General features: G+C 53.1%; 2 protein-coding genes across 2 annotated transcripts; both read right to left on the reverse strand.

The window, feature by feature from the left end:
- Positions 1-525: 525 nt before the first annotated feature.
- LOC128822904 (uncharacterized) lies at positions 526-3,349 on the reverse strand. The gene is made up of 8 exons (XM_054004775.1): positions 3,146-3,349; positions 2,832-2,972; positions 2,461-2,637; positions 2,193-2,348; positions 1,932-2,033; positions 1,463-1,565; positions 1,134-1,190; positions 526-844 (listed from the first exon to the last, which is right to left on the reverse strand). Exons 1-8 carry the CDS (start codon positions 3,347-3,349, stop codon positions 645-647), a joined length of 1,140 nt encoding a protein of 379 aa, XP_053860750.1. The 3' UTR covers positions 526-644.
- LOC128822905 (uncharacterized) lies at positions 3,331-24,149 on the reverse strand. Its single transcript, XM_054004776.1, has 10 exons — positions 24,053-24,149; positions 23,901-23,966; positions 23,111-23,630; positions 20,339-20,454; positions 5,648-5,857; positions 5,256-5,320; positions 4,664-4,812; positions 4,194-4,341; positions 3,761-3,948; positions 3,331-3,673 (listed from the first exon to the last, which is right to left on the reverse strand). Exons 3-10 carry the CDS (start codon positions 23,605-23,607, stop codon positions 3,532-3,534), a joined length of 1,515 nt encoding a protein of 504 aa, XP_053860751.1. The 5' UTR covers positions 23,608-23,630; positions 23,901-23,966; positions 24,053-24,149; the 3' UTR covers positions 3,331-3,531.
- Positions 24,150-24,451: the final 302 nt, after the last annotated feature.

Genomic DNA, 24,451 nt, shown 5'->3' on the forward strand with positions numbered 1-24,451 from the left:
CCAACCCACTTTCCTCCTCGAGCCAACGTTACCCACTGCCTCCCACATCCCCCCCCGTGCCTTCCCACTGCCTTGTCCTGTCAGGGCTTTCGCAGCCCCTCATCCCTTGGTGGCCCCATCCCCTCAGGGTCTCCCTCAGCCCGGCCAACCTGCCCGGCAGCAGCACCGCAGCCCCACAGGAGCTCCCGAGGAGCCCCATCCAGAGGCACCTCGGAGCCCTCAGCAATGCAGCCAGCAACACACGGGCAGGAGGACACAGATGGCGGTTCCTGCCTGGGACAGGCCTTGTGGCCATCTCCAGGCACCGGTCTCACAGGGATCCCTGGAACTCCGGCCCCTGCCCACCGGCTCTGCTGGCAGCACAAAGGCTTCAGCAGAACCACCAAAGGCCAAGGGGCTTCTGGCCATTTTCCCTGCAAGCCTGCACGTGCCTGGGGAGCTTGCTGAGCCCAGGCACCCTTTGCTCCCTCCTCCTCTATGCCCTGCAGAGCCTGGGCAGCAAAAGAAAGATCCTGGGAGTCTGTCTATTACAACACATCCTATATTTATATCCTAAAGAAAAGCAAAGAAAAGGAAAGAACAACCTCGAAGAAATGAAACATTCCTGCTGGCTCAGGTGGCCCCAGCAGACAGAGCCTCTGGGATCAGCACTCTGCAAAGCTCCAGCAGCGCAGCCAGCTGAGCCCCAAGAGACGAGGCCGTGTCCTCCGTGCCCTGCGCAGCTGATCATGCAGGCTGTCCAAGATGGAATATCCAGCTCTCTCTACTGCCTGGAGGACATACAACGTTTGAATTGACAGGCTTCCAACGCCGACGCTGATGTCATTTGTCATGCCTTCAAGGGCTGAAAGAGAGAGCAACAGAGCCATGGTCAGATCCCAGATCTGAGGGGACCCGAGGAGACCTCCCTGCCAGGCCCATCCCAGCCGGCTCCGGCCACGGCCAGCAGGGAGCAGGGACCAACGGGATCAGCCCGAAGCTGCTGGCCACGAATCCCCCAGGTGGCCCTGAAATCTCTGTGTGCTCTGCCCACGCCGCCCCTCGTCCGCACAGGGAGCAGAGCCCTCCGCAGCCGGGGCACGGCTTGCAGCTCCCCCGCCAGCCCCCGCTGACAGCCCGCTGCCCTCACTCACCCTCACAGATGAGCTGGACCTCTTCCTTCTTCCCCCTCAGCTGCCGCCCGGCCATCCCTACCAACAGAGAGCCTGTCACGGCCCAGCGGCACAGCTCCCTGCCAGCGGCGCTGCCAGCCCTGTGGCCACACGGCCTCCCGGCCCGGCAGGGCTCAGCCGGGCCCTTGCCGCACGCTGCCGCCCAAGGGCACGGCTGCGAGAGGGCGGCAGCAGCGCCCAGGCCAGGCGGGGCTCCACGGCGCCGGGCCCGGATGGCGCTGCCGGGGCAGCAGGCGGGGCTGGGGCCGAGCTGCGGCGGGGCGGGGAGGGAGCCCGGGCTCGCGGCTCACCCAGGAACCTGATGGCCGCCTCTCGCAGGGGCTCCTGTGGGCTCTCCAGGTAGGGCATGGCCTGGCGCAGGTGCTCGGCCGCTCTGCTGCTGTCGTCTGCCAGCTGGAGAGAGCGGCAGGAGGGAAGGCTTGGCGCAGGCTCAGCCCCTGGGCCGGGCACTCCCTGTGCCCAGCCCCGGCCTCCCCTGCCCGCACCGCCCTGAGGCGCGGCCAGCAGCCGCTGGCACCGAGCTCAGGAGCGGGCAGAGGGCCGGCTGCTGCCCGGGGAGCCGCGGGGCCGCCCCACCCCGCAGCCCCGCCGGGCCGGGGTTCCATCGGCCCCGGCTCGGGCCCACAGGAGCCTGGAGAAGAGCCCGCGCGGCCTCTGGCTGCAGCAGCGGGCAGGGGCACAGCTGCCAGCCCCGCACACTGAGCACCGCGCTCAGGGGGATTCTCCAGCCCGAGGCTGGCACTTCCAGGCCGTCCTTACCAGGCACTCGGTGAACTTCCACAGCTTCTTGTTCTTCACCACCTTTTCAAGATCCCTCCTCTTCAGGAACTTGGCCACACATAGCAGTGTTTCCTGAGAAGCCTGGAGAGTAGCAGAGACGTGGAGATGGCCCCACAGCCCAGGGCGCAGGACCTGTGTCCGTGTGCCAAGGCCTGGAGGAGGCTGCAGCCCAGCAGGCGCCAGGGCAGGAGGCAGCTGAGCCGCCTCCCAGGGAGACAGCAGCAGCCCACGAGTCCTCACCTGTGCCACACGCCCATCCTCATCATGGCAGTGGAAGAAGAGTGGCAGCAGGCTCTGGCACACGTGTGTCTTCAGGGCCTTTTTGTCCTTTTGCAGTGGAAGAGATACCAATGCTTGGAAGAGCAGGATGGAGAGCAGCTGCACCTGGCTATTGTCCTGTATGAAAGGAAGAAAAAAAGACCTCAGCTTGGCTCAGGCCTGGAAATCCACAGGGCACAAAGCTTCCGGGCAGCAGCCAGCGGCTGTGGCTGGAGGCAGCGAGCCTTACGTGGTCAAAGAGTGGCAGGAGCGCCTCAAGCAGCTGCAGTGCAATGGAGCTGGCTATCAGCATGTCCTTGTCCCGGGAGATAAAGCTGAGGAGCATGACTGTCATGCTAACTATCTCTCCATCTGCGTCGCACAGGAGCTCCACAAGACTTTCAGTCAGGCTCCCCATTTTTTCACTCTGTGCGGAACACAAGTTTGTGAAACGCCATCCTGCTGCCGCAGGGCCTAGAGGCCAAAGGGCTGTTCCGGAGCACTTGGGCAGCTGAAGCAGGAGGCAGGAGAGCTGGGAGCAGCTGCCCCAGTGCCTAAAGCCCAGCAAAGCCCAAGCGACTGCATTCCCGAGCGCAGCCTCAGCCTCTGTCCCCTTCTCACCATCGAGGGATTGTCAATGAGCTTGAGAAGGGCCCTGAGCGCCAGGCGACGCCTGTCCCTGCACTTGCTCCGCAGGTGCCTTGACAAGATTTGCAGGACTCTGTTAGCACCGCCTCCACTCAAGTTCAGACACTCGAGGACCTGAAAGGCACAGGGCAGTGACAGGGGACCCAGCCGGCAGAAGCCTGGAACCGCACAGGGCTGGGCCCAGGCAGCAGCACAGGGCGCGGGCACCCGGCCCAGGCAGCTGCGGCTACGAGAGGGCAGAGAGCTGGGAGGCAGCGGAGCGAGGCAGCGCTGGCCATCAGGCTCACCTCCACAAGGAACGCCAGGGCGGGTAGCTCCCAGCATGGCTCCTGTGTGCTGAGCAGCCGGAGCAGGAAGTGAGCGATCCGGGAGCACAAGGGGATGGAGACACGGGATATCTCCCTGGCAGGAGAAAAAGTAACCAAGACTTTGGGCCGGGGCACAAACCTCTCCCAGGACGGACTCACAGAGGTCTGGTCTTTCCCCAGCATCCTGCAAGGGGCCCTGGGCTATTTGGGAGGCGGCTCCTTGTGGGTACCCTCCTCTGCCAGCCTTTTCCAGTCTGCTTGGCTGTGCCTCGGTGACAAGGCCCTCTGGCCCACGACCACTGGGACTGTGTGGGGCACCCTGGGCACAGAGCACAAATGTCAGAGGCAGCGGGGAGAAGGGGGTCTCACCTGGCCAGCAGACCCACAGCATAGTGGTGGGTGTCAGCACACAGCAGCGTGTCCCAGCCACGCTTGCGTTCCATTGCCAGCACCACATCCTCGTGCTCCATTTGGCAGAGCAGGGACTTCAGGGTCCGCACTGCAAACCTGCGTGCAGAGCAAAGCCCGGGTCACGCTGGGAGCACTGGCTCCTGCCCAGGGATGTGGCAGGGACAGAGGAGTGGGATGGAGTACCTGTTGGGGCTGGTGGCAAGGCCGTATTGCTGCTGGCATCCCTTCCAGAAGGTATCGACCTCCTCTGGCATATCCAGAGTGCTGAAGAACACTTGGAAGAGCAGATGCACAAGTAGGTGGGGGAAATACACCGTCACCATCTGTGGGACACAGGGCACCTGGAGGATCTTCCACATCACCACAGTTGCCTGCAAAGGACAAAGCCCCCCGAGACAGCGCTCAGTGCCGAGGTGTCCGTGTGGCAGGGCCCGAGCACGGGAGGGAGAGGCCCGGAGAGACGCAGGGGGAGCAGCGGGCCTGGTGCCCCTGAAGCTGCCCCGAGGCCAGGTTTCAGCCCAGCGCCTGAGGCAGGGAGATGCAGTGGGGCAAGGAGGATGGAGAGCTGTTGGACAGGTGGCCTTGGGGCCAGCAGAGGCCAGTTGCAGAAACTCACAGCCAGGACAAAGACACTGGTTTTGTCCCCATCAGAGGTGAACGTGCTGTGCTCTGGCCAACTCCCCAGCACATCGAGGAGTATCAGCTGCACCGGCTCCGCAGTCCTGGGCGAGCACATGATGCTCTTCCACATGGTGAAAGCAGCTCTGTGGGGTTAGAGCTCTGTCTCAGGGGGGTCTGGGACACAGCACCGTGGCCTGGGCAGCAGCGGGGACCTGAGCTGGCTGCCAGCTCTGCCTCTGCCCACTGCCCCTCGCCAGCAGCACCCAGGCAGCCCAGGCCTGTGGGGACAGGCCCCTGAGGGGCAGCGAGGGAGCATGGCAGCAGGCTCGGGGGCTGACGTGCCAGGGCTGGCAAAAGGAGGAGCCAGAGGGCCCTGGGGACTCTCTGTTGGTCAGACATCTGGCACAGGCTGTACAGGCTGATGGGGTGGAGAGCACTGAGCCCTGTGGGCAGGTGGCCCCATACCTGTCACAGGATGGGGCCACACACAGGAGTGTCATTACTACATCAGCAGGCTGTTCTTCAGTGAGATCCAGCAGGGCCCTTTTCAGCCTCTGCTCAGCAAACTGATTGTCCATGAGCCACTGGTGGATGTACCTCACCATGGCGGGCACCTGGAGAAGGCACGGGGAGACTTGGAAAGCTGCCAGAGGGAGGAATGTCCCCAGCTTCCCCAGAGAAGTGCTTCCCTTCCCACCACACTGCCATGGCCTCAAAGGCTTCCAGTGACCAGTGGGAGTGGCTTGGGAGGCCAAGCAATTCCTGGGAGGATCAAACCCTCAAACCACAGGCTGCTTATTTGCTTTGGATTGCAAAACCCCTCCTCTACGAGCATATCCAGCAGGCCAGCACAGGTCTTGATTTTGAAGGTGTGTGAATATGCTCTGAGCCCTGTGCCTATGGTGCTGGTCTCTTCCTCCTGAATCCTCTTGATGAATTTGCAAACCAGGTGTAGGAGAAGGGCAGGAAGCCAGGGATGTTCCACGGAATGCTCCAAGCACAGTGCTCGGCTGAGCGGTGACAGCAGGCCCAGCCCAGGTGGGGATGGCTGCAGTACCTCCACTGTTCTGCGGAAGAGGCCACGGGCAGGGTCCTGCTCTTGTGTGCGGTCCACGGCTGCATCTGGCAAAGAGTGAGCGCAGCCAGAGCTGAGGGGCTGTGGGAGAGGCTGGAGAACACAGCCCAGCCCTGCGCTCCCCAGGCAGGGACAGCCCAGGGATGCCCCAGGGGATGGAGCACGGCCGCTGCGGGGTTTCTGCCCAGCCTCTCTTCCGTCCTGTCCGTGGGCATGTCCCCAGGAGATGGGATGGGATGCCTTGGGATGCCTTGGGATGCCTTGGGATGCCTTGGGATGCCTTGGGATGGGATGCAGTGGGATGGGATGCAATGGGATGCAATGGTGCCAAGCTGGCTGTAGGCACCAACCCTAAGCCCAGCTCTGCTACTCACCCTCCTGTAGAGTCTTGAACTGCACCACCTCTTTGATCTCCTCTACTGGGGCAGCTCCAGGGCCTTCTTCCTCCTCCTGCACCCAGGCCAGCTTGGGCCCTCTCAGGGATCTCTGCTCCATGGCAGTGACTGGATTTGAGGCTACTTGTAGGAGAGATGCCTTGGAAAAGCTCCGAGTCAGCAAGTCCTGCAGTCGTGCCTGGAAGGCACCTTCAAGACAGAAGCCTCAGGAAGGCTACAGGACAGCAAGTCCTGCACTCTGGTCTTGAGGGCTCCTGCCACAGGGACAGGAGACTCCTGTCAAGGATTGTGGTCAGGCCTCGAGGGCACCGGTGGCAGGGATGGGAGATGCCTCCGGGGCACCAAGTCCCACGGTCTGCCCTCAAGGGTCTGGCCTCGAGGTCAGTTCCAGGAATAACGCCCGGGAAAAGCTCCGGGTCAGACACGAACGAGTGCGCTGTGCGGGGGCTCCTCACGGCACCGCTCTGTCCCGTCCTGTCCCGTCGCGTGCTCCAAGCACTCTGGCGTGGCCTTGTAACCGCCAGCTCCTATGTCACCCCGTGTCACAAAGGGCCCTTGGACACGCAGTCCCGTTCCATGATACGGTGACCATGCAGCACCATGTCACAAAGGGCCCCTGCACACACTGCCCCCTGCCCTGGGGCCGCCCCCGACCCACCCAAAGTGGCCCAGGTTGGAAGGAATTCCTCACCCCAAGTGTCTAAGACAGCCCGACAGGGTCTTTAGGAATGGCTGAAACCATCAGCAAACGCTGCCCTGCTCTGCGGGCTCAGGGCGGCAGAAGGAGCCCCCAGGGCTGCCAACGCAGCTGTGCTGGGAAGGGCACGGGGCCTTCCACAGAAGCTGGCATGGCCTCCTTGGGACACGTCCCGGCTGGTGGCCATCCTAAACCCGCGGGTGTGACACAGACAAGGCACGTGTGGGCCAGGGCACCAATGCTGCTTGGACCCCTGGGGCCCGGGGAGCGCTGACATCAGCAGGTGTGGCAGAGTCCCTGCCCAAGCAGACCTGCCACCCCCCGGGCCCTGGCAGCGCTGGTGCCCTTCTCCTGCCCCAGAGACCTGTGCCCGTGGGGGGCTTCTGTGCCAGAGGGAGCCAAAGCCCACGTGCATTGGGGGCTCCGCTCCTGCCTGCAGGGGCTCTTGGCAGGAGCACCTGGAGCAACTGCTGGGAACACTTGGTCTCTGTCAGAAGCTCTTACTCCATGCTGAAATTATTTTCTCATTGAAGTTCTTGCCTTCTGCACAAAAACACCTTAGTGGCCAAGGCACAGAAGAATCTGGCAAGTAAGAATCCTCAGTTCAGGAAATCTTGACTTCCCATTGTTCAACTCAAGTAGTTCCAAAAATTTGCCAACTTCCCAAATTACCTGGGATGGCCTGAGGAGATGAAGATTTGGAATTTTGCTTCCCATCTCAAAGCAGCAACTCATTTGCCTTAACCTCATCCACTGAGGGTCACTTTACAGAACCTAACACTACACAAAAAAAGGGCAAAATCAAGGGCCATTCTTTGGTTTTCTATGAAGGGATGATAATACCCTAATTCTCTTAAGGAATAAAAGCTCTCAAGAAATCAAAGTCCACTCAATGGTACAAAAGTAGCCCAAAGAAATGAGTAGATGGCAAAAGGGCGAATCCTCCCCCTGGTACAGATATCTAAGTGGCCAGTAAAGTGCAGCTCTCTCCTCTTGTTCCCTGCAGCAGAATCAGGAGCATGAAGAGGAAAAGCCACAGATATTCTTTCTGCCCTCCCTAACCAAAGCTGTGCCAAAGCACAGATGCTGCCTTCCAAGTGACTCACATTCCAGCCTAGACCTCTCACCTTCCACACAACTCCTTCTCCAACACCCCACCAGCACCAACCCCCCCAAACTCCTGCACAGAAGCCCTCAACACCCTGCCAGGAGCCCCAGCTGTCCCTGTCCCTCCACAGAGCTTTCCCACCCTCCAGCAGACGCCCTGGTTCCCTGCAGGTGCCGTGGGATGGCACTCAGGAGGATCTGCTCCAAGGCCTTCCCCTGGAGCAAGCTCAGGCTGCCAGGCCTATGGTTCCTGGATCATCCTTCCCACCGAGCCTTCCTGTGCACGGCTGTTCCATTTGCACCTTTGTGCTCAGCTCGGACTTCTCCACTGACCCACGAGTGCTGGGGAAGGATGGAGAGCAGCCTGGCAAGCTCTTTCTCCAGCTCCCTCTTTACTCTCGGGGAGGTAGAACATTCCACAAGAAGGCAGCTGCTGCCACAAGGAGCGGGTGGCCTCAGGCACCTTTGGCAAGGAAACAAGGCCTTTGTTTGACAGAAGGAAGCACAAGCAATTCACAGGAGTAAACAAGGAATTAGCACAGACATACCGAAGTACTAAGCACCAGTTAGCATAAGAAAAACCTGGCAGGCCTAACTTGACCTGAGAGTGACTTGACAAAAAGCTTTAGCCATAGTCTGCCAGAAGAACTAAGGGCAAATGTGGAGTCAGCCCTGTGCAGGGAAGCCATGAGGAAGACTTTGTGCTGCTTTGGGGCATGGAGACGGCTCCTGGCCAGGGCCTGGACATCAGCTTCAAGTACAGCAATCTGACACAATGTATTTCTAACCCCCTGCCTATCGAATCACCTCAGCAGTGTAAAGATGGATGGTATGTTTGATACAATTCCTACATCAACCCACTGGAATTTATAGGTGGTGGAGAAACATTTCAGTGGGTGCAGAGCCCTGCCCTCCTGCCAGGTCAGTAAAAGGGCTTTTGGCAGAGAGTGCATTTGTCTGCCGATTTCTTTGAATAAGGGAGACCCCTCAGGACTGCTATATCCTGAGGGAACACCGTTGGCCTTGACCTGTAGGCACCTGCACCAGCTTAAAATCAGCTGCCTCAGCTTGCAGGACCTCTCTTGGCCAGCATCCTAACGTGGATGCAGGACTGCTGCGAGGCACTGCTGGGACCCAGCGGGATGGGACCGGCTGTCCCGTGTCCACGTAGCACCTCCTCACACAGCCAGGGTCATCCCGAAACCAGAGAAACGCTCATGTGTCAGCACAGGGGAGCAAGGAGCACTGGGCTCCTCTCAGGGTATCTCAGCTGGGCTCGCTCCACAACACAGCCCCATTTTAAGGCCTGCTGATGCCCAGCTGCCAGAAATGCCTGCCTTGTCCTCTCCAAGATGCACAGGGAGAGCCAATGGGCAGGACGCCTTGGGAGGCAAACCTTCCCAGTCTTTTCTGAGGCCAGGGACACACCAAGATCAAACAAGACTCTCCACGCTGCATGGTCCACACAGCCCAGCTCTGTGCTGGCCCTGGGCCACAGCAGCTTCCACCAAGAAAGAGGCAAATGCATATTGCCAAGAGTTGAAACCCAGCAGACAGGGAAGATGTGAAAAGTGTGTGCATAAAGGCCTTTTAATTCACAGCTCTCAAAGAGAACTTTGGGGCTCACGGCTGGACAGAGGCGCTCCTGCTCACACCTCTGTCCAAAGAGGGGAACACACCCTGCTGCAGGTGCTTGGGTTGGTCTCCATAGGTCCAGGCGGATGCCAAACCTGCTCTTCACAGCCTCCTCCCTTGCCCTGCCCCTCTGCCAAGTGCAACGAGCCTCAAAGACTGAAAGGACCCCAGAGAGCCAAAGGGGGACACTTGCACCTGCCTCCCTGGGAAGCACTTCCCTTGAGAAGCAAGCCCCTTTCCTCCAAAGGCATTTCCCCAAACGTGTAGCTTTCCTGGGGAACACCAACACACTCTTAAGAAAAGCTGGCAAGGCTGAATGACTTCAGGTCCTTTCAGGACAGGCACTCCAGCTGTAGCTCCTATTCCCCCAAGTGTGTTTAGAGGTGGAGGTTCAGAGGTGCAGCCCCAGGCCCTCTACAAACACAAGCTGCCTGCTGCCTCTTCACCTGCCTCAACTCCTGCCTGGGGTCACGGCAGCAAAACCAGGCTGTTCCAGCCAGAGCCCAGAGCCCTGTTCCCGCAGGATACTCTTGCCAGCACCTTCCTGCACATGAATATCATCTAGGATATCATGCCCTGGTTCCACGAGAAATTCCTCTACACATTCCCCTTTTTCTTTCTGGACAAGCCAGGCTCTATTTACAGTAGACTCTAAAGTTTTCTTCATACACAAAAAAATACTGCCAAAGATAATAAGCACAGCAAAAGTGACAAGAAGGATTCTAATTCCTTCCATCAAGAAGGTTTTCAGTCATCCAGTAATTCCACATTCTTTGAGCCATTTTCCCAAAGGATTTTCAACAATAGTAAGCTTTTTCATATTCTCTTGAAGTAGGGAAAGTCTCTTGTGAATGGAAGCAGAGTGATCAGAAAGATTCATGCAACACATTCCTTCAAAATCCTCGCAGCGATGTCCTTGAGCCAGTAACAAGAAATCAGTTGCGGCACGATTCTGTAATCCAGCGTGTCGTATACTGCCAATGTCAGTGGTGAGCTCACTTAATATTTTGAGGTGATATTAATTTGTTTCCCTGTCCAACAAGCCAGTCGTCTCATTAGTTCAAAAGCTCGAGCAGAAGCAACTCCTGGTGCAAAAATTGATGCTAAAATGACAGATGGTCGTCCCCACAATTGAACATCATCTCTACAGTCGGGTCCTAATTCTAATTGGTGTACGCTACGCTTAGCATGTTGAGACTTGTGACTTATGTTGAGTACCTGTTGGATGCTGGGGGCAAATGATGTTAATTTGCCAAAGTAACATGGTCCTCCTGCTGCTTTAGCAGGTATGGCAGGCCAGGCACGATCCCCACAAATGAGGGATACTCCTGGAGGTTACATCTGTGCCGTGGCCCTCAACCATGGAACAGGCCAAATCCAATATTAACAAACAGCAGGAATGTTGTTGTACCAAGGGGATCCAGGGGCAATGCAAGTACTATTACTTCTTGGTTTGAATGCCTGAAGGTTTTCTGAGCTAATATCCTTTCTCTGAAATCCAAAAACTAGACAGTAATTTCCTGGAGCTGACCCTGACATGTCAAGCTCCTGAGGTTCTATACCTGTTGTCGTGGTTTGACATGGAAGTGAATTTTTTCCAGGAAGTTGGGTCAAACCAATCAGTGGTCAGGTTTGGATATTGGCACCTGGAGTGACCACTGAAAGTATGGACACGCCTCTGAGAACACAGGGGGTTAAAAGCAAGAACTCCCAGGAGAACTGTCTCTTTTGGTTCTGGTCGTCAGAGAGTGCAGACCTCCCCTGCCCGGCCTCGTGCTGGGTGGGGGAGGGGAAGCCACGCGGCCTTGTCTGGGTAGGCCGAGGGGCTGGGGGTCTGGAGCCGAGCCAGCTGCTGTGGACGGAAGGGTGGAGAGAAGTAGAGATGCCTTTGCGCCCCCCCCCCCCCCCCCCCAAGAGGGAAAGAGACAGAGAGCCTGGCGGCACCTGGAAATCTGCCGGCAGAGGAGAAGGAGGGGGGGGGGGGAATGCCCAGCATGGGAGGCGGAACGCCGGATCGAGATATCAGCCGTCCAAGGAGTCTGAACGTTTAACCCTTTCCAGGAAATGAGGGCTTTTTAAAAGTATTACTCCTCTTTGATTTGTAGTGGAAGAGAGATGGTCCGGGACCTGAGATGTTAGAAGAAGAAATATTTAGGTGGGAGGAGATGATGAAGTAGCTTTTGGCTGGACTTTTCTTGTTAGCCATGGACTGAACTAAAATCTCCTGCAATAGAGACTGCATTTTAGGGGGATGCAGTGGTGACCCAGGGAGACCTGTTTCAGCTTCGAACAGCACAAGAATGGCGAGAAACGAAGAAAGCTGAAGAGGGAATGGTGATACCCTCTGTCTTCGGGAAGAAGATGAGTCCTGTTTTTGGACCCCTCGGCCCCAGGGGAAAATGGGGGGGACTGTAGTCCCAGGATGAGAAACTGAACTGTTGTATTTTTGGGTCCGTGGCAAAGCATCCTTAAAGGAGCCCTATGAGCAGTCTGTCCATGCACGGTGGTGAGAGCACTGTGCCATGGAATGGAGAGTGTCACACTGGCAGATTTTTTTTTTTTTCCGGGCGGTTGCCATGTGTGACAGGGAAACACAGGGGGGCAGCTGTGTTTCCTGGGGGGTCTGTGGTGCAAGAGAGACTTCTCTCTCCCTTGATAGTTTAAGTATAGATTACCTGAAGGGTGGTAATTTGATCAAGAATCCCGGGTGATGTTTTCATGGTGGGTGTTTTTGGAATTGGGAGGAGGAGGGGTGGTTTAAAAGGTCTTCATCCTGGATTTAGTTTATGTGTTTTCTGTATTAGTAGTAGTTTAATAAAGTTTTTTTTCCTTTGTTATTAAGCTTGGGCCTGCTCTGCTCTGTTCCTGATAACATCTCACAGCATTTATTTAAGGAAGGTGCATTTTCATGGGGACGCTGGCATTGCGCCAGTGTCCAACCATGACACCTGTAATATTCAGTCCTTTTTTGTAATTAAGAATGCTCGGGACCCTAGGGGGGGTTTGTCAAAATGTTGAGTTGTTTGCAGCAATTAATTGGAACGCCTTTTGTTTCATTTCATTGTTGTGGATATTCTCAGTTCAGTCAGAGAGAAAAAGAGAGATTTCTACCAGGCTGGGCCTGGGAGAGAGTTGGAAAAGAATGTAAAGAATTCACTATGTCTCTTGTTGTTCATATTGTTTATAGATATATTCTGCCACCAGGTGTCATTCAGAGCGCACCAATGGTGTGAGATGATTTTACTTTAAGACCAATGAAATTTGTCTGCACAATGTTCTCGCTAAAGAGAGCGGTGCATTTGAAATAAATCAGTTTGCCTTCTCGCCTTCTGAACTGGAGTTCTTTGTTCCTGTCCTGCTACAACAACAACAACAGGCGGTAGTAGAAAACTCATCTGCTGCTTGTTCAGGCTTGGAATATACTTTACTTTTTGTCCAAGGCCTGAATTCTGTGAGATTGTTCAAAGGAACTCTGATTAAGCAAGTAGAAAAGGGATCAGAGGGGGTAGCTAGTGATAAACAGAATGATTTTTGCCCTGTCTGATTGGCCCAGGTAACCCACATATTTGTTCATGGTTGGATGTTAATCCATGCTGTCTCCTCCAAGGACAGTTTTGTCAGTCCTAACAGCCCTATAATCAAATGAAACAATTTCATCCTTTTGTAATTCTTGTTCCTAACTGGCAAAATGAACACCACAGGCTAAGAGCTTGCGTTCTTTTTGTGGCTAAGACACCAGTGTAAGCCTTGGTGAAAAGATGCCAAAAGAAAGCTTTGTATAGGCCATCAATCCTTTCTGGTATCCATGTTTCTGGAAAAGGCTGATCTGGCTCAAGGTTCAGAAATGCTCTATCAGGTTCTTCAAAGGTAATACTAACAATGACATCTCAGCAGTCTGAGCACAAAGCATGATCATTTTGCAAGTGGTTCCACTGTATAACAAAATTCTTTCTACAACTACTGCAATGTACCACTATGTCAGCTTGCTTTCCAGAATTCTCACAAACAGAGTTTTTATAGCACTTTCTTAACACAGCATTACAAGCTAGCAGTCCAAATGCTTGTCCTGCTATTATTTTTGACACGACGTCTTCTCTGGAAGGTGGGATTGGTCCAAGTTCTTTGTGGAGTCTCTTGAAGATTGGGAAGAAGTAGAGTTGATATCAATATTCCCTTTGTTCTGCTGGGGTTGACATGCAGGGCAGACAAATCTGCTAGGGACCCACAAAGGTTCTTTACCTGTGGAAATGCAGAAATATCCTTGACCCATAAAGAACACTGGACTGGGTCCCTCCCAGTTGCCCGTAGTCACATGTTTTTAGAATGAACTTGCATCCCAGGAATGGTTTGATTTTGACTGTTTTCAATAGCCTGATGATGCATAACAACAGGAGGCCCCTCTCTTCCTTCTGTTAGAGACAAGTAATTCCATGTAAAAAATACTTTATTTAACCGTTTACTTGCATCCATCTCAGTTGTCTTTTGTTTCTTCAAGTATTCTTTTATTGTGCGATTTACTCTCTCGACTATGGCCTGTCCTGTAGGGGAATGTGGAATTCCCCTGACATGTTTCACCACCCATGTTATCATAAATCTAGCAACCCATAAACTACTGTAAGCAGGGCCATTATCTGTTTTGATTTCTGCAGGCACTCCCATAACTGCAAAACAGGCTGTTAAATATCTTTCAACATGAACTGCCTTTTCTCCAGCCTGGGCAGTGGCCCAAATGAAGTGAGAGTATGTATCAATTGTTACATGGACACATCTAGACTTTCTAAATTCAGGAACATGTGTTACATCCATTCCCCAAATTTGGAACGCTTTTAAATCTTTTGGGTTTAAACCCTATACCAGGCCCATGATGACTACACTGAGGACAGGAACGAACAACTCCTTTTGCATCTGCCAAAGGGATTCTGTACTGTCGATGCAATGATTATGCATTTTGATGAAACATTTTGTGAAAAATGCGATCACTTGTTTTTAGAATTTTTAAAAGTTTAATAATAATAAAATGATTATAAAAATAGCAATACAATTAGAGCAATAAAAATTTAGGTTTGGGACAATTACAAGAGAATTAAAAGCAAAGAATTACAGATGTCCGGATGTTCTTGGGCACTAAGCTGCCAAAAACATGCCTTGCGAACAGAGGAATAACCCTTAAAAGCAACAGCCTGTTGCATATTCATCTATCTCATATCTGATGCATAAATTCCTTGCTAATGAAGAACTTTTCTGGTTTTTGTCAACTTCTTCCCCTTAATCCTGGTGCTTCCATAAAGATGGGGAGAAGGTAGAAGAATGTTGTAAGTATCAAAAAAGCCTTTGAGCATCATGCAGAGTACCGATCTGTGCAGTGATGGTTACCTTTTGTGGCCTGATCTGAGCGTCCAAGATGAGCCAACCCAGGTATTTCCATGGTACAGAACGCTGGACCTTTTCAGGGGCAACAGTCAGTCCACAGGAGTGCAAATGGTTGATGATCCACTCAAATTCACTATCTGTTAAAGCAGATTTGGCAGCAAACAAAATATCATCCATGTGGTGATAAATGAGCATGTGAGACCATCACTTTCGCACAGGCTGAAGTGCCCAATCCACAAAGATTTGACACATACTTGGACTCTTTCTGGACCCCTGGGGTAAAACTACCCGTTCATAGTGTTTGGCAGGGGCTGCCCAGTTGACAGATGGCAGAGTAAATGCAAACCTCTGTATATTATCAGGGTGTAAAGGAATTGTGAAAAAGCAGTCCTTTAAGTCTATTATTATTATTATTTGCCAATTTTGTGGGATCATTGTAGGAGCAGGAAGGCCACTTTGCAGTGCACCCATACCTAAAATGTGATCATTAACTTTTCGTAAATCATGTAAAAGTCTCCACTTGCCAGATTTTTTTCAGGATGACAAATATAGGAGTGTTCCAAGGGTTTGTGGAAGGTTGAATGTGACCTGCTTTTAGCTGTTGCTGCACTAACTCTTCTGCAATGCGCAGCCTTTCTGAGGTCATCGGCCACTGGTCTACCCACACTGGTTTTTCAGTTAACCATGTAATTTTTAGAATGGGCAGCTGCCGCCCAGTGGCCGTGGCACAAAATGCTGATCTGTTGTCAGCACCAGTCCTGGTTGTGACAAAACATCCCGTCCAATCAATCCTGGTAAAGTGTATGGAAGTTGCATTACATAAGGTTTAATTACAATTGTTTGGCCGCCTTCAAACTGCAAAGTAATTAAGTCTTTACTTTGTTTTGGTGCTTTTGCTCCTCCCACCCCCACTGCTTGGGCAACTGGAGATTGTAATTCCCATGTCTGAGCCGACATATGTTGATTAATGATGGTGACATCTGCTCCAGAGTCTAGTAGTGGTTCTAAACTAATTTGTTGTCTGCCCTTTTTCAGTTGAATTTTTGGATATTTTGATTAAGGTCCAATGTGAAAAACACACCATATCCAGAGGATCCAAAACCTTTATTTCCTCTTATATTAGCTACTTGGCCTTGTTTTCTGAGTTTTTCATAATACTCTCAATGTGTAAGAAAGTTGTCATAAGGAAGTATTTGTGCAATCTTGCTGCCTTTAGGAATTGTTACAGGTGGTTGTAAAGCACAGGCCATGGTTTGTACTTGCCCTATGAAATCTGCATCTATTACATCGGGTAATGCAATTACTCCTTGTTTGCTTGTTGATGACCTGCCAAGTAAAAGCCCTCCGGCTGGAGACTCAGCCCTGAGCACAGGGCCTTTTACTTCAGCTGGAATCAATGTTACCTCTTTGTTGCTCAGGGTTACCTCTACTGTGGTTGCCACGTCCACTCCGAGACTCCCTCGGGTGGCTGGGACGCGCTGGTATAGGAAACCGTATTTTTCATCTGTGTCGAAGGGCTGTGTTGGGTTGAAGGGGTCTGTACTTGTGTCTTTGTGCGGAGACAGGTCGCGCTGCTCTGCATGTTTCTTGACGGTTTGTGAGCACAGGCAGTGGTGGCATGAGTGTCAGAGTTACACACATGACACCAAATGGTTTTGGAACAGGTTCGCCGCATATGCCCAAATTCACCGCATGGGAAGCAGGTAGCAGTTTTAATCTTTCTGTTATTTTGACCTTTTATTTTAGCTTGCTTGCCTCTGTTTCCAGACAGAGCAGCTGCAATTACATGACCTTGTTCCTTTAATGTTTCTTTCATCGCTGCCGTGAAGGCGGCTGTCTGATTATTCTGTTCTGCCCAAGTGGCTCTCATAAGCATTTTGTCAACTGGGCTCCCTTGTGGTAATGTTGCCAGGATTGCTCTCGTTCTGGCATTTGCTCCTTCAAAAGCGAGATTGCGGAACATATGTTCCTGGAGTTCAGGAGGCAAATCTGCATTATCTTTTATTGCTGCTGACAGACGGTCTAGGAATAGTCCATAGGGCTCTGTTCTTCCCTGGTGGACAATGGTGTAAGGTGCAGGTTTTTTCTTATCAGGTACAGACAGAAGAGCTCAGTGGGCTAAAGTCTGGGCAATTTGGTGCATTTGAATAGGATATTGTAGCTGAACCTGTGTGTTAGAATAGGGTCCTTGCCCAGTTAGCATGTCTGCCTGTATACCATACAGAGGATCTCCTACTATTAAATGTTTATTTGCTTCTTCAACTGCTAATCTTTTCCGTTCTCTTTCAAACAACAAATACTGAGACAGAGTGAGGAGAAGGGAAGCAACTCTTGCACAGTCAGCAGGGGCAAGGACATCTGCTGTAGAAATAAACGGAATAATTTGTTGGGTAGCTTCTGATCGAATACCATGGGTAGTAACTGCTTGTTTTGCTGGTTGCAATATTTTCCAATCATGAGGTTCCCAATTGGCTTAATTATTACTATTACAGGGCAAGCAAGAGAACTGGCAGCCTGCCATTCACCTTCTATGATAGCATCTCGAATCACACCTGACCATCGCTGTTGAATTGGATCTTTTTCCGGCCTTGTTCCCTGCGGGGGTATTGCAAGGCATCCGGGCATGGGTGGAGCAGTAGGCTCCACAGGGGGTGTCACAGGGACTGGGATGGAAAGGGGTGTCGGAATAGTCTTTAGCACTGACACAGGGTCTGTTCGTTTTTCCAATTGTTCCTGCCGTATGGATAATTCTGCTAATTTCTTTAACACTTCTTGAATTGAGTCTTTAGAATCCGATTTTTTAGCTTTGTACTTAGATTCAGAGCGCTTTGACCTTCCAACTCTATCTTTTTCCTCTCCCTCGGACTCAGCCGACAGCATAGATTCGTCTGATGCTATGTCAGTCAAAAGAGGGTACAGGGAAGGGCAGCATTCTTTTCTTTTCCTTTCTGCCCGCAAGCTGAAGCTGCCTTTTTCGGCCTTGCATCACCCACTGCCTCAGGAATTTCTTCTATTTCTGCTGCTTCAGCCACTGCTTCCATATCTCTGGCTTCTCTTGAAGGTGGATCAGTTACTTTTTCTAATTTTTAATCAGCTGCAGCAGACTCTGATGGGGCAACCTCCTCTTTTTGTGATGGATTATTTAGCAACTTTTGCAAATTAGAGCAAACAGGGGCAGAGATTCCTTTCATGGGGACCTTTCCAACTCCAAAACAGTTAGCGAGACGTGACGGCTTGGAAGGAACTTGTTGCTTTGTTCCACTCACATTGCCTCCCAAATCCTCAATGGCTGCGGCAGCTACCTTTTTCTCAGCTTTCATAGTCTCTGAAGTATTGGTGATAGATTTCCAAGTAACTCCTAACTCCCTTGCTTCTTTTCCATTTTTTCCACCTTCTATCCTGATGTCCTGGAAGTAGTTTCCTACCTCTTGCCACTCAGGTTCACTAAAGAGCAGGGCAGGTTCAGAAAGCTTTCCTTTTTTTTACATGCCCATTTTATTAGGGCTATTACTTCTTCTTCTTTGGTGTCCTCACCTCTCTTTGAGAGGATAGTTGTCAGTAATTTAACTGCCGCGTCTAATTCCATCGTGGTCTTACCTTGGCAGGGGCTTGATTGGCCAATCAAGCTCTGGACTCTGCTCTTGAATTTGCCTACCAGGCCTCTCCTGCCTCCAGCTCTCTGGCTCCCAAATCACGTGCTTACCTGATGCTTGGGAGCCTTCCGCATGTAAGCGATCTGCATTTAAGCAAAGGAGTCCCTGTTCATGGTGCCAGTATGAAGAGGGTCCCACGGAGAGCCGGCCGGAGTAATGACACTCAAACCACTATGGCTAGATGTCATCCTCCTTTATGGTCTAATTTATCCATATTTTATCCCTTACTGCCCTACATCATACAATAGCTAATTAACATTCATTGGTTAAGGTCATATGATTACATCTACAAGTCACTTATTGATTGGCTGTTATACTACAAGCGTCTGATCAGGTTATAGTACGTGACAGTTTTCAGCATCCAGCACAGACTATTGTATTCATACAAAGCTTATTGTCTTTCCAAGGATGTCCTAAATACTTCTAAAGTAACTAAAGTATCGCCGTAATCTGCAGGCCAGGGTTGTCCAGTTCCTGCAAAGAAATGCCATCAAGGATATGATGCCCTTGTTCCATGAGAAATTCCTCTACATTTCTCGAATGTCACACAGCTGGTCTCGAATGTCACAGCCTGTTCTGTGATGTCATAGCCTGCCCTGTGATGTCAGACCTCTGCCCTGTGATGTCACAGCTGACTCTGTGATGTCACAGACACAGTCTCGGATATCATAGTTGCACAATTACCTCTGTGCACTCTGTGGGTTGCACAACCCACTCTGTGATGTCATATCCCACTCTGTGACCTCATGTTCCCAGCTGATAATTTGTCTCCACCTGCTGAGCACACACAATGCTCGTTTTCCAAAACCCCGGGCCTATGGAAACCACACAATGCCCATTGTGTGAGAAGGGATACTGAAATTCACCAGCCTCAGTGTCCTGCCAGCTCAGCCAGGCTGATGGGAACATCGGGGTCCACGACCACCAGGGACCACCAGAGAGACCCCCCAGGACAGAAGAACGCATGCAAAAGGGGAGGGGAAATGTGTTCATGATTTTGGGGAAATGATTATCATCTGTGTGTTTAGTCCCGGACAATCAATGAATATGTGTGCAAAATACAGAATATGAACAGAAACTGTCCTGCACTCAGCATGCTTGGCTTTGGGAGGAGCTATCCCCCGTGCATCCAGCTGAATAAAGAATGCTGCTTCCTAATGTTACATCGGGGTTAAGGAGTGTTCTGTTTTACCGAATTTTTGGTAACTCCCACTCCCAAGGAAAGCTCTGTCTCCTGCTGTTCACAAACAGAGAAGGGCTGGTGGCAAATGTGGTGGTCAGAGGCTGCCTGGGGCACAGTGACCATGAAATAGTCAAGTTTTCAATGTTCTGTGAAAGAAGGAGGGGCATCAACCAAACTTCTATGCAGGAATTACGGAGGGCAGACCTGGGCTTATTCAGGATGCAGATTTGGAGAGTAGCGAATCAAGTACTGATTCTTTCAGGGAAACAGCCCTTAAAAACAAAGAGGTCCAGGAAGGATGGACACATCTCAAGAAAGAAATCCTAAGGGGGAAGGAGCAGCCTGTCCCTCTGTGCCAAAGTTGAGCCAGAGAGGAAAAAGGACTGTTCTGTCTGTGCATGGAGCTTTTGTGGGAACTCAGGAAAAAAGAGGGTGCATCAACTTTGGACAGAAGATCAGGCATGTCAGGAAATCTTTCAGGATGTTGTTAGGTCGTGCAGAAAGTAGAGTGGTGAAAGATCAATTAGAGCTTAAGCTGGCCACTTCTGTGAAAAAGAATAACAAGTGTTTTAAAAATAAACTAATAGCAAAAGGAGGGATAAGTAGAACTTCTACTCTTTATTGGATGCAGTGGGGAATAAAGTAACTAAAAATAAGGAAAAGCTGAGCTGCTTAACGCCTTCTTTGCCACAATTTTCATCATTAGGACAGGTCATGCTCAGGACAAGTGTTCTCCTGAGCTGGTGGATGGGGACAGGGAGCAGAACAGCTCCCTGGAATCCAGGAGGGAGCAGCTGGGGACCTGCTGAGCCACTCAGATGCTCACAGGTGTCTCTGGCACCAGATGGAATCCATCCTAGGGGGATGAGGGAGCTGGTGGATGAGCTCCCCAAGCTGCTCTCCATCATTTCTCATCAGTCTTGGCTCACCAGGGAGGCCCCAGAGGACTGGAGGTGCCAGTGTGAGCCCATCCCCAAGAAGGGCTGGAAGGAGGATCTGGGGAACTGCAGGCCTGTCAGCCTGACCTCGGTGCCCAGCAAGGTTCTGGAACAGATCACCCTGAGTGCCATCACAGGGCACCCGCAGGATGGCCAAGGGATCAGAGCCAGCCAGCGTGGATTTCAATGTCTGCATTGATGATCTGCATGAGGGGACTGAATCCACCATCAGGAAATTCACAGGTGACACCAAGCTGGGTGTGAGTGTGGATGTGCTGGAGGGTAGGAGGGCTCTGCAGAGGGACCTGGACAGGCTGGATCCAGGTCCAACAAGGTGAGGTTTAACAAGACCAAGTGCCGGGTCCTGCACTTTGGCCACAAAAACCCCTGCAGAGCTAAAGGCTGGGGACAGAGGGGCTGGACAGCAGCCAGGCAGAAGGGGACCTGGGGGCACTGATGGACAGCAGGCTGGACATGAGCCAGCAGTGTGCCCAGGTGGCCAAGAAGGCCAATGGCTCCTGGCCTGGATCAGGAATGGTGTGGCCAGCAGGAGCAGGGCAGTGATTCTTCCCCTGTACTGGGCACTGGTTGGGCAGCACCTGGAGTGCTGTGTCCAGTTCTGGGCCCCCAATTATGAAGGACATGGAGGGGCTGGAGTGTGTCCAGAGAAGGGCAACAAGGCTGGTGCGGGCTCTGCCACACAAGTCCTGTGAGGAGCAGCTGAGGGAGCTGGGGTTGTTTATCCTGGAGAATAGAAGGCTCAGGGGAGACAAGGCGGTGTCAGGGCACAGGTTGGACTTGATGATCTCCAAGGTCTTTTGTAGCCTGGCTGGTTCTGTGATTCTCTGAAACCACCCTTGGAGCAGTTGCAGGAGGAGCCCTGGGCCTCCTCTTCAGAAGCTGCAGCAGCCCAGGTCCCTCAGCTTCTCCTCACAGCCCCAGAGCCCATCCTGTCAGTCCTGCAGAGCCTCTCCAGCCCCTCATTGCCCAGAACAGGGAGCCCCACAGGCAGACACAGCAGCCCAGATGTGCCCCCCTGGCCTGGGGTGCCTCTGGCAAGGGAGCAGCACGAGGCACTGCAGGAGCCTGCAGACAATTCCTGCAGCACTTGTGGGATGATCCTGCTCCCCAAGGGACATTCCCATGGTGCCAAGACAGGAACTGAAATGGGCAGTGGGGCCAGAGAGGAGAGGGCAAACAGGGATGGGCTGTTTGCAGGGCAGGGAACAGGGCTGGGCAAGAGAAAGAAATTTGTATCAGGAAGAGTAAAGAAAGTAAAGGTGAAGCCAAGGAAATGCTCAGGGCAGTTTGGGGTTGGCTGCCAGGCAGCCCTGGCTCTGAGCAACAGCGTCTGCAGTGGGACAGGGAACTCCCAGCTGATGGGAACAAACTTTCTGGCTGAGTGCAGAGGCCAGGACAAAGCTGAGTGGTTTCCCTGGCGTCCCCCAGCCCTTCCTGGCCCCAGGGGCTGATGGCATTTGTGCTCCCTCAGGTTCATGTCCCCACAGCACCAGCACGGGGGTGCTCCCGCCTGCTGTGTGCAATGCAAACAGGGGCTCCTGAGCCAGTGCTGCTGTGTCTGTGCCTGCAAGGATGCGGCACCTGTGTGAGCTGAGGGAGAGGCCAGGGCTGCAGAGGGGGGATGTTGTTGGCAGCTCCATGAGGACGCTCTGGGACGCTGCCCTGGGCTGTCCAGGGCACTGGGGATGGATCAGCCCCTGCTCTGCTGTTCCTTCCCGTCTCCCCCAGGGCCCTTGCAGAGCACCAGCCGTGCTGTTTGCCCCCAGCCTGCCCACAGCCATCCTGGGGCTGCTCATGGGGGTTTTCTGTGCTGAGCATTGGCCTGGCCGTGTTCTTGAGAGAGCCTGGACAAGGAGCCTGGAGCCCCCAGGCCCTGGCCTGAGGCATCAGCGCTGCCCCAGCAGTGCCCATGGCCTGTCCCTGCTGCAGCCCTGGCACTGCCACCCCCAGGACTGTGCCCAGCCCCGAGAGCACTCAGGCCCTGCAGCAACACCAGGGCCACCAGGGCAGCGGGGCAGGGCCACGGGAGCAGCACTGGCAACACCAAGTGCTGCTGCTGCTGCTGGGCACAGCTGCTGTGCCAGCACTGATCTGCCCCCAGCTCTGCACACAGACATTGCTGCTGCAGCTCCAGAGAAGGCAACAAAATGGCATCTCTGCAGAAAACTTTGCTGGGAGATCCTTGAGTTCCTTTAAAGCCACCAAGAGCTCAGGCCCTCATTAACACAGTCTGGCCGCAGGGAAGGTGGAGAGAAACAAAATGAGAAATGGCAGAAACAAAGACATTGCTTTGTGGACGATATTGAAAAAGAAAAACAAAGAAAACAAACCTCCAAAACAAAACCAACAAGAAGAATCAAAGATTACTTTTATTTGAAGTGATTTGGCAATTGCCCAGAAGTTCAATGTTCCTGAATGCATCCAGTCATCAGTCTCCACAGTGCAGCCCTGAGCTCCTGGTTCCTCAGGCTGTAGATGCGGGGGTTCAGGGCTGGAGGCACCACCAAGTACAGAACTGACAGGGCCAGATCCTGGGATAGGGTAGAGATGGAGGGTGGCTTCAGGTGAGCAAACATGGCAGTGCTGAGGAACAGAGAGACCACGGCCAGGTGAGGGAGGCAGGTGGAAAAGGCTTTGTGCTGTCCCTGCTCAGAGGGGATCCTCAGCACAGCCCTGAAGATCTGCACATAGGAGAAAACAATGAACACAAAACAACACAAGGATAAAGTGGCAGTAACCACAAGAACCCAATGTTCCCTGAGGTAGGATTTGGAGCAGGAGAGCTTGAGGATGTGTGGGATTTCACAGAAGAACTGGCCCAGGGCATTGCCATGGCACAGGGGCAGGGAAAATGTAGTGGCCATGAGCAGCAGAGCATTGAGAAAGGCACTGGCCCAGGCAGCTGCTGCCATGTGGGCACAAGCTCTGCTGCCCAGGAGGGTCCCATAGTGCAGGGGTTTGCAGATGGACACGTAGCGGTTGTAGCACTTGATGGTCAGGAGGAAATTCTCTGCTCCAATGAAGAACAGAAAGAAAAAGAGCTGTGCAGCACATCCTGTGTAGGAGATGGTGCTGGTGTCCCAGAGGGAATTGTGCATGGCTTTGGGGACAGTGGTGCAGATGGAGCCCAGGTGGCTGAGGGCCAGGTTGAGCAGGAAGAAGAACATGGGCGTGTGCAGGTGGTGGCCGCAGGCTCCGGCGCTGATGATGAGGCCGTTGCCCAGGAGGGCGGCCAGGGAGATGCCCAGCAAGAGGCAGAAGTGCAGGAGCTGCAGCTGCCGCGTGTCTGCCAGTGCCAGCAGGAGGAAGTGGCTGGTGGAGCTGCTGTTGGACATTTGCTGTGGCTGCACAGGGGGACCTGTTCATGGAGAAAGGACAGGGAAGAGTTAGAGGAGATACCTGTAACCAAAATCAAAGCCATTTCCCATACACCCTCCCCAGGAATACAGAGACACTGGGTGTCCCACAGGAGTTCTGGGGTTTTCTTCACAATCTCCCCTATATTTCTCCTGGTGTTCTTGGATGTCAGAAACCCTCAGCATGTCTGCTGCCATCAGGGAGAACAGAGCAAGTTCTGTGAGGCAAAGTGGAGAGTGGGGAGTGAGGGGAGATGGTCTGTCCTTCTCACCTGTTCTGAGTTTCTCTGGGCTCTAACCTTTCTCTGGGGGAGGTTGATCAGCTTCCCACATTTTCCCTAAAAACTCCCCAGGTACAGTGGAGAGCAGATGGAGCCCAGCCCACAGCCACAGCCCAGCTCCACATTTGTAGCCAAGGACTCACATTGCTCATTTCACCAACCCAGCAGCATTTTCAGTGTCACAACACCTCTGTCTTTCCCCATCAATCTTCTAACTCAGAGATGCTCTAGGACAGGTTTGCATCCTGGATTCAAGCTCCCAGCTTGGACTGAAATCTCAGGGAGACTTCCAAGAATCCTTCTGATGGCATTGGATGAAGGGAGATGCAGCTCCTTCCCTGGCTGCACTGACAGCATTGCCCAGAGCCAGGCCCTGGGGACAGCTGTGTCACCCTGAGCCAGCTGTGCCCCCTGCCAGAGCCCCCAGTGCCGGGCAGCTGCTCCCAGCCCTGTGCTCTGCAGAGGGAACTGGGCCCGGGGCTGCAGAGCTGCCCCACGGCTCTGCTGCAGCTCTGCCTGCACAGGAGGGGCTGCACGCCTTG

The sequence above is a fragment of the Vidua macroura genome, unplaced genomic scaffold, assembly GCF_024509145.1.
Source record: "Vidua macroura isolate BioBank_ID:100142 unplaced genomic scaffold, ASM2450914v1 whyUn_scaffold_109, whole genome shotgun sequence".
NCBI lineage: Eukaryota > Metazoa > Chordata > Aves > Passeriformes > Viduidae > Vidua > Vidua macroura.

Bases quoted from the DNA above. Each gene is read 5' to 3' on its own strand.
- LOC128822904 (XM_054004775.1), bottom strand. From the start codon at position 3,349: ATGCTGGGGAAAGACCAGACCTCTGTGAGTCCGTCCTGGGAGAGGTTT. The intron at 2,349-2,460 runs GTAAGGCTCGCT...CCTTTCATACAG, and splicing joins TCCTGCCACTCTTTGACCAC to GACAATAGCCAGGTGCAGCT. The intron at 1,191-1,462 runs GTGAGCCGCGAG...CTCTGTTGGTAG, and splicing joins GGCGGCCATCAGGTTCCTGG to GGATGGCCGGGCGGCAGCTG.
- LOC128822905 (XM_054004776.1), bottom strand. From the start codon at position 23,607: ATGTCCAACAGCAGCTCCACCAGCCACTTCCTCCTGCTGGCACTGGCA. The intron at 3,949-4,193 runs GTGAGTTTCTGC...TGTCCTTTGCAG, and splicing joins CCAGTGTCTTTGTCCTGGCT to GCAACTGTGGTGATGTGGAA. The intron at 3,674-3,760 runs GTACTCCATCCC...CTCTGCACGCAG, and splicing joins CTTGCCACCAGCCCCAACAG to GTTTGCAGTGCGGACCCTGA.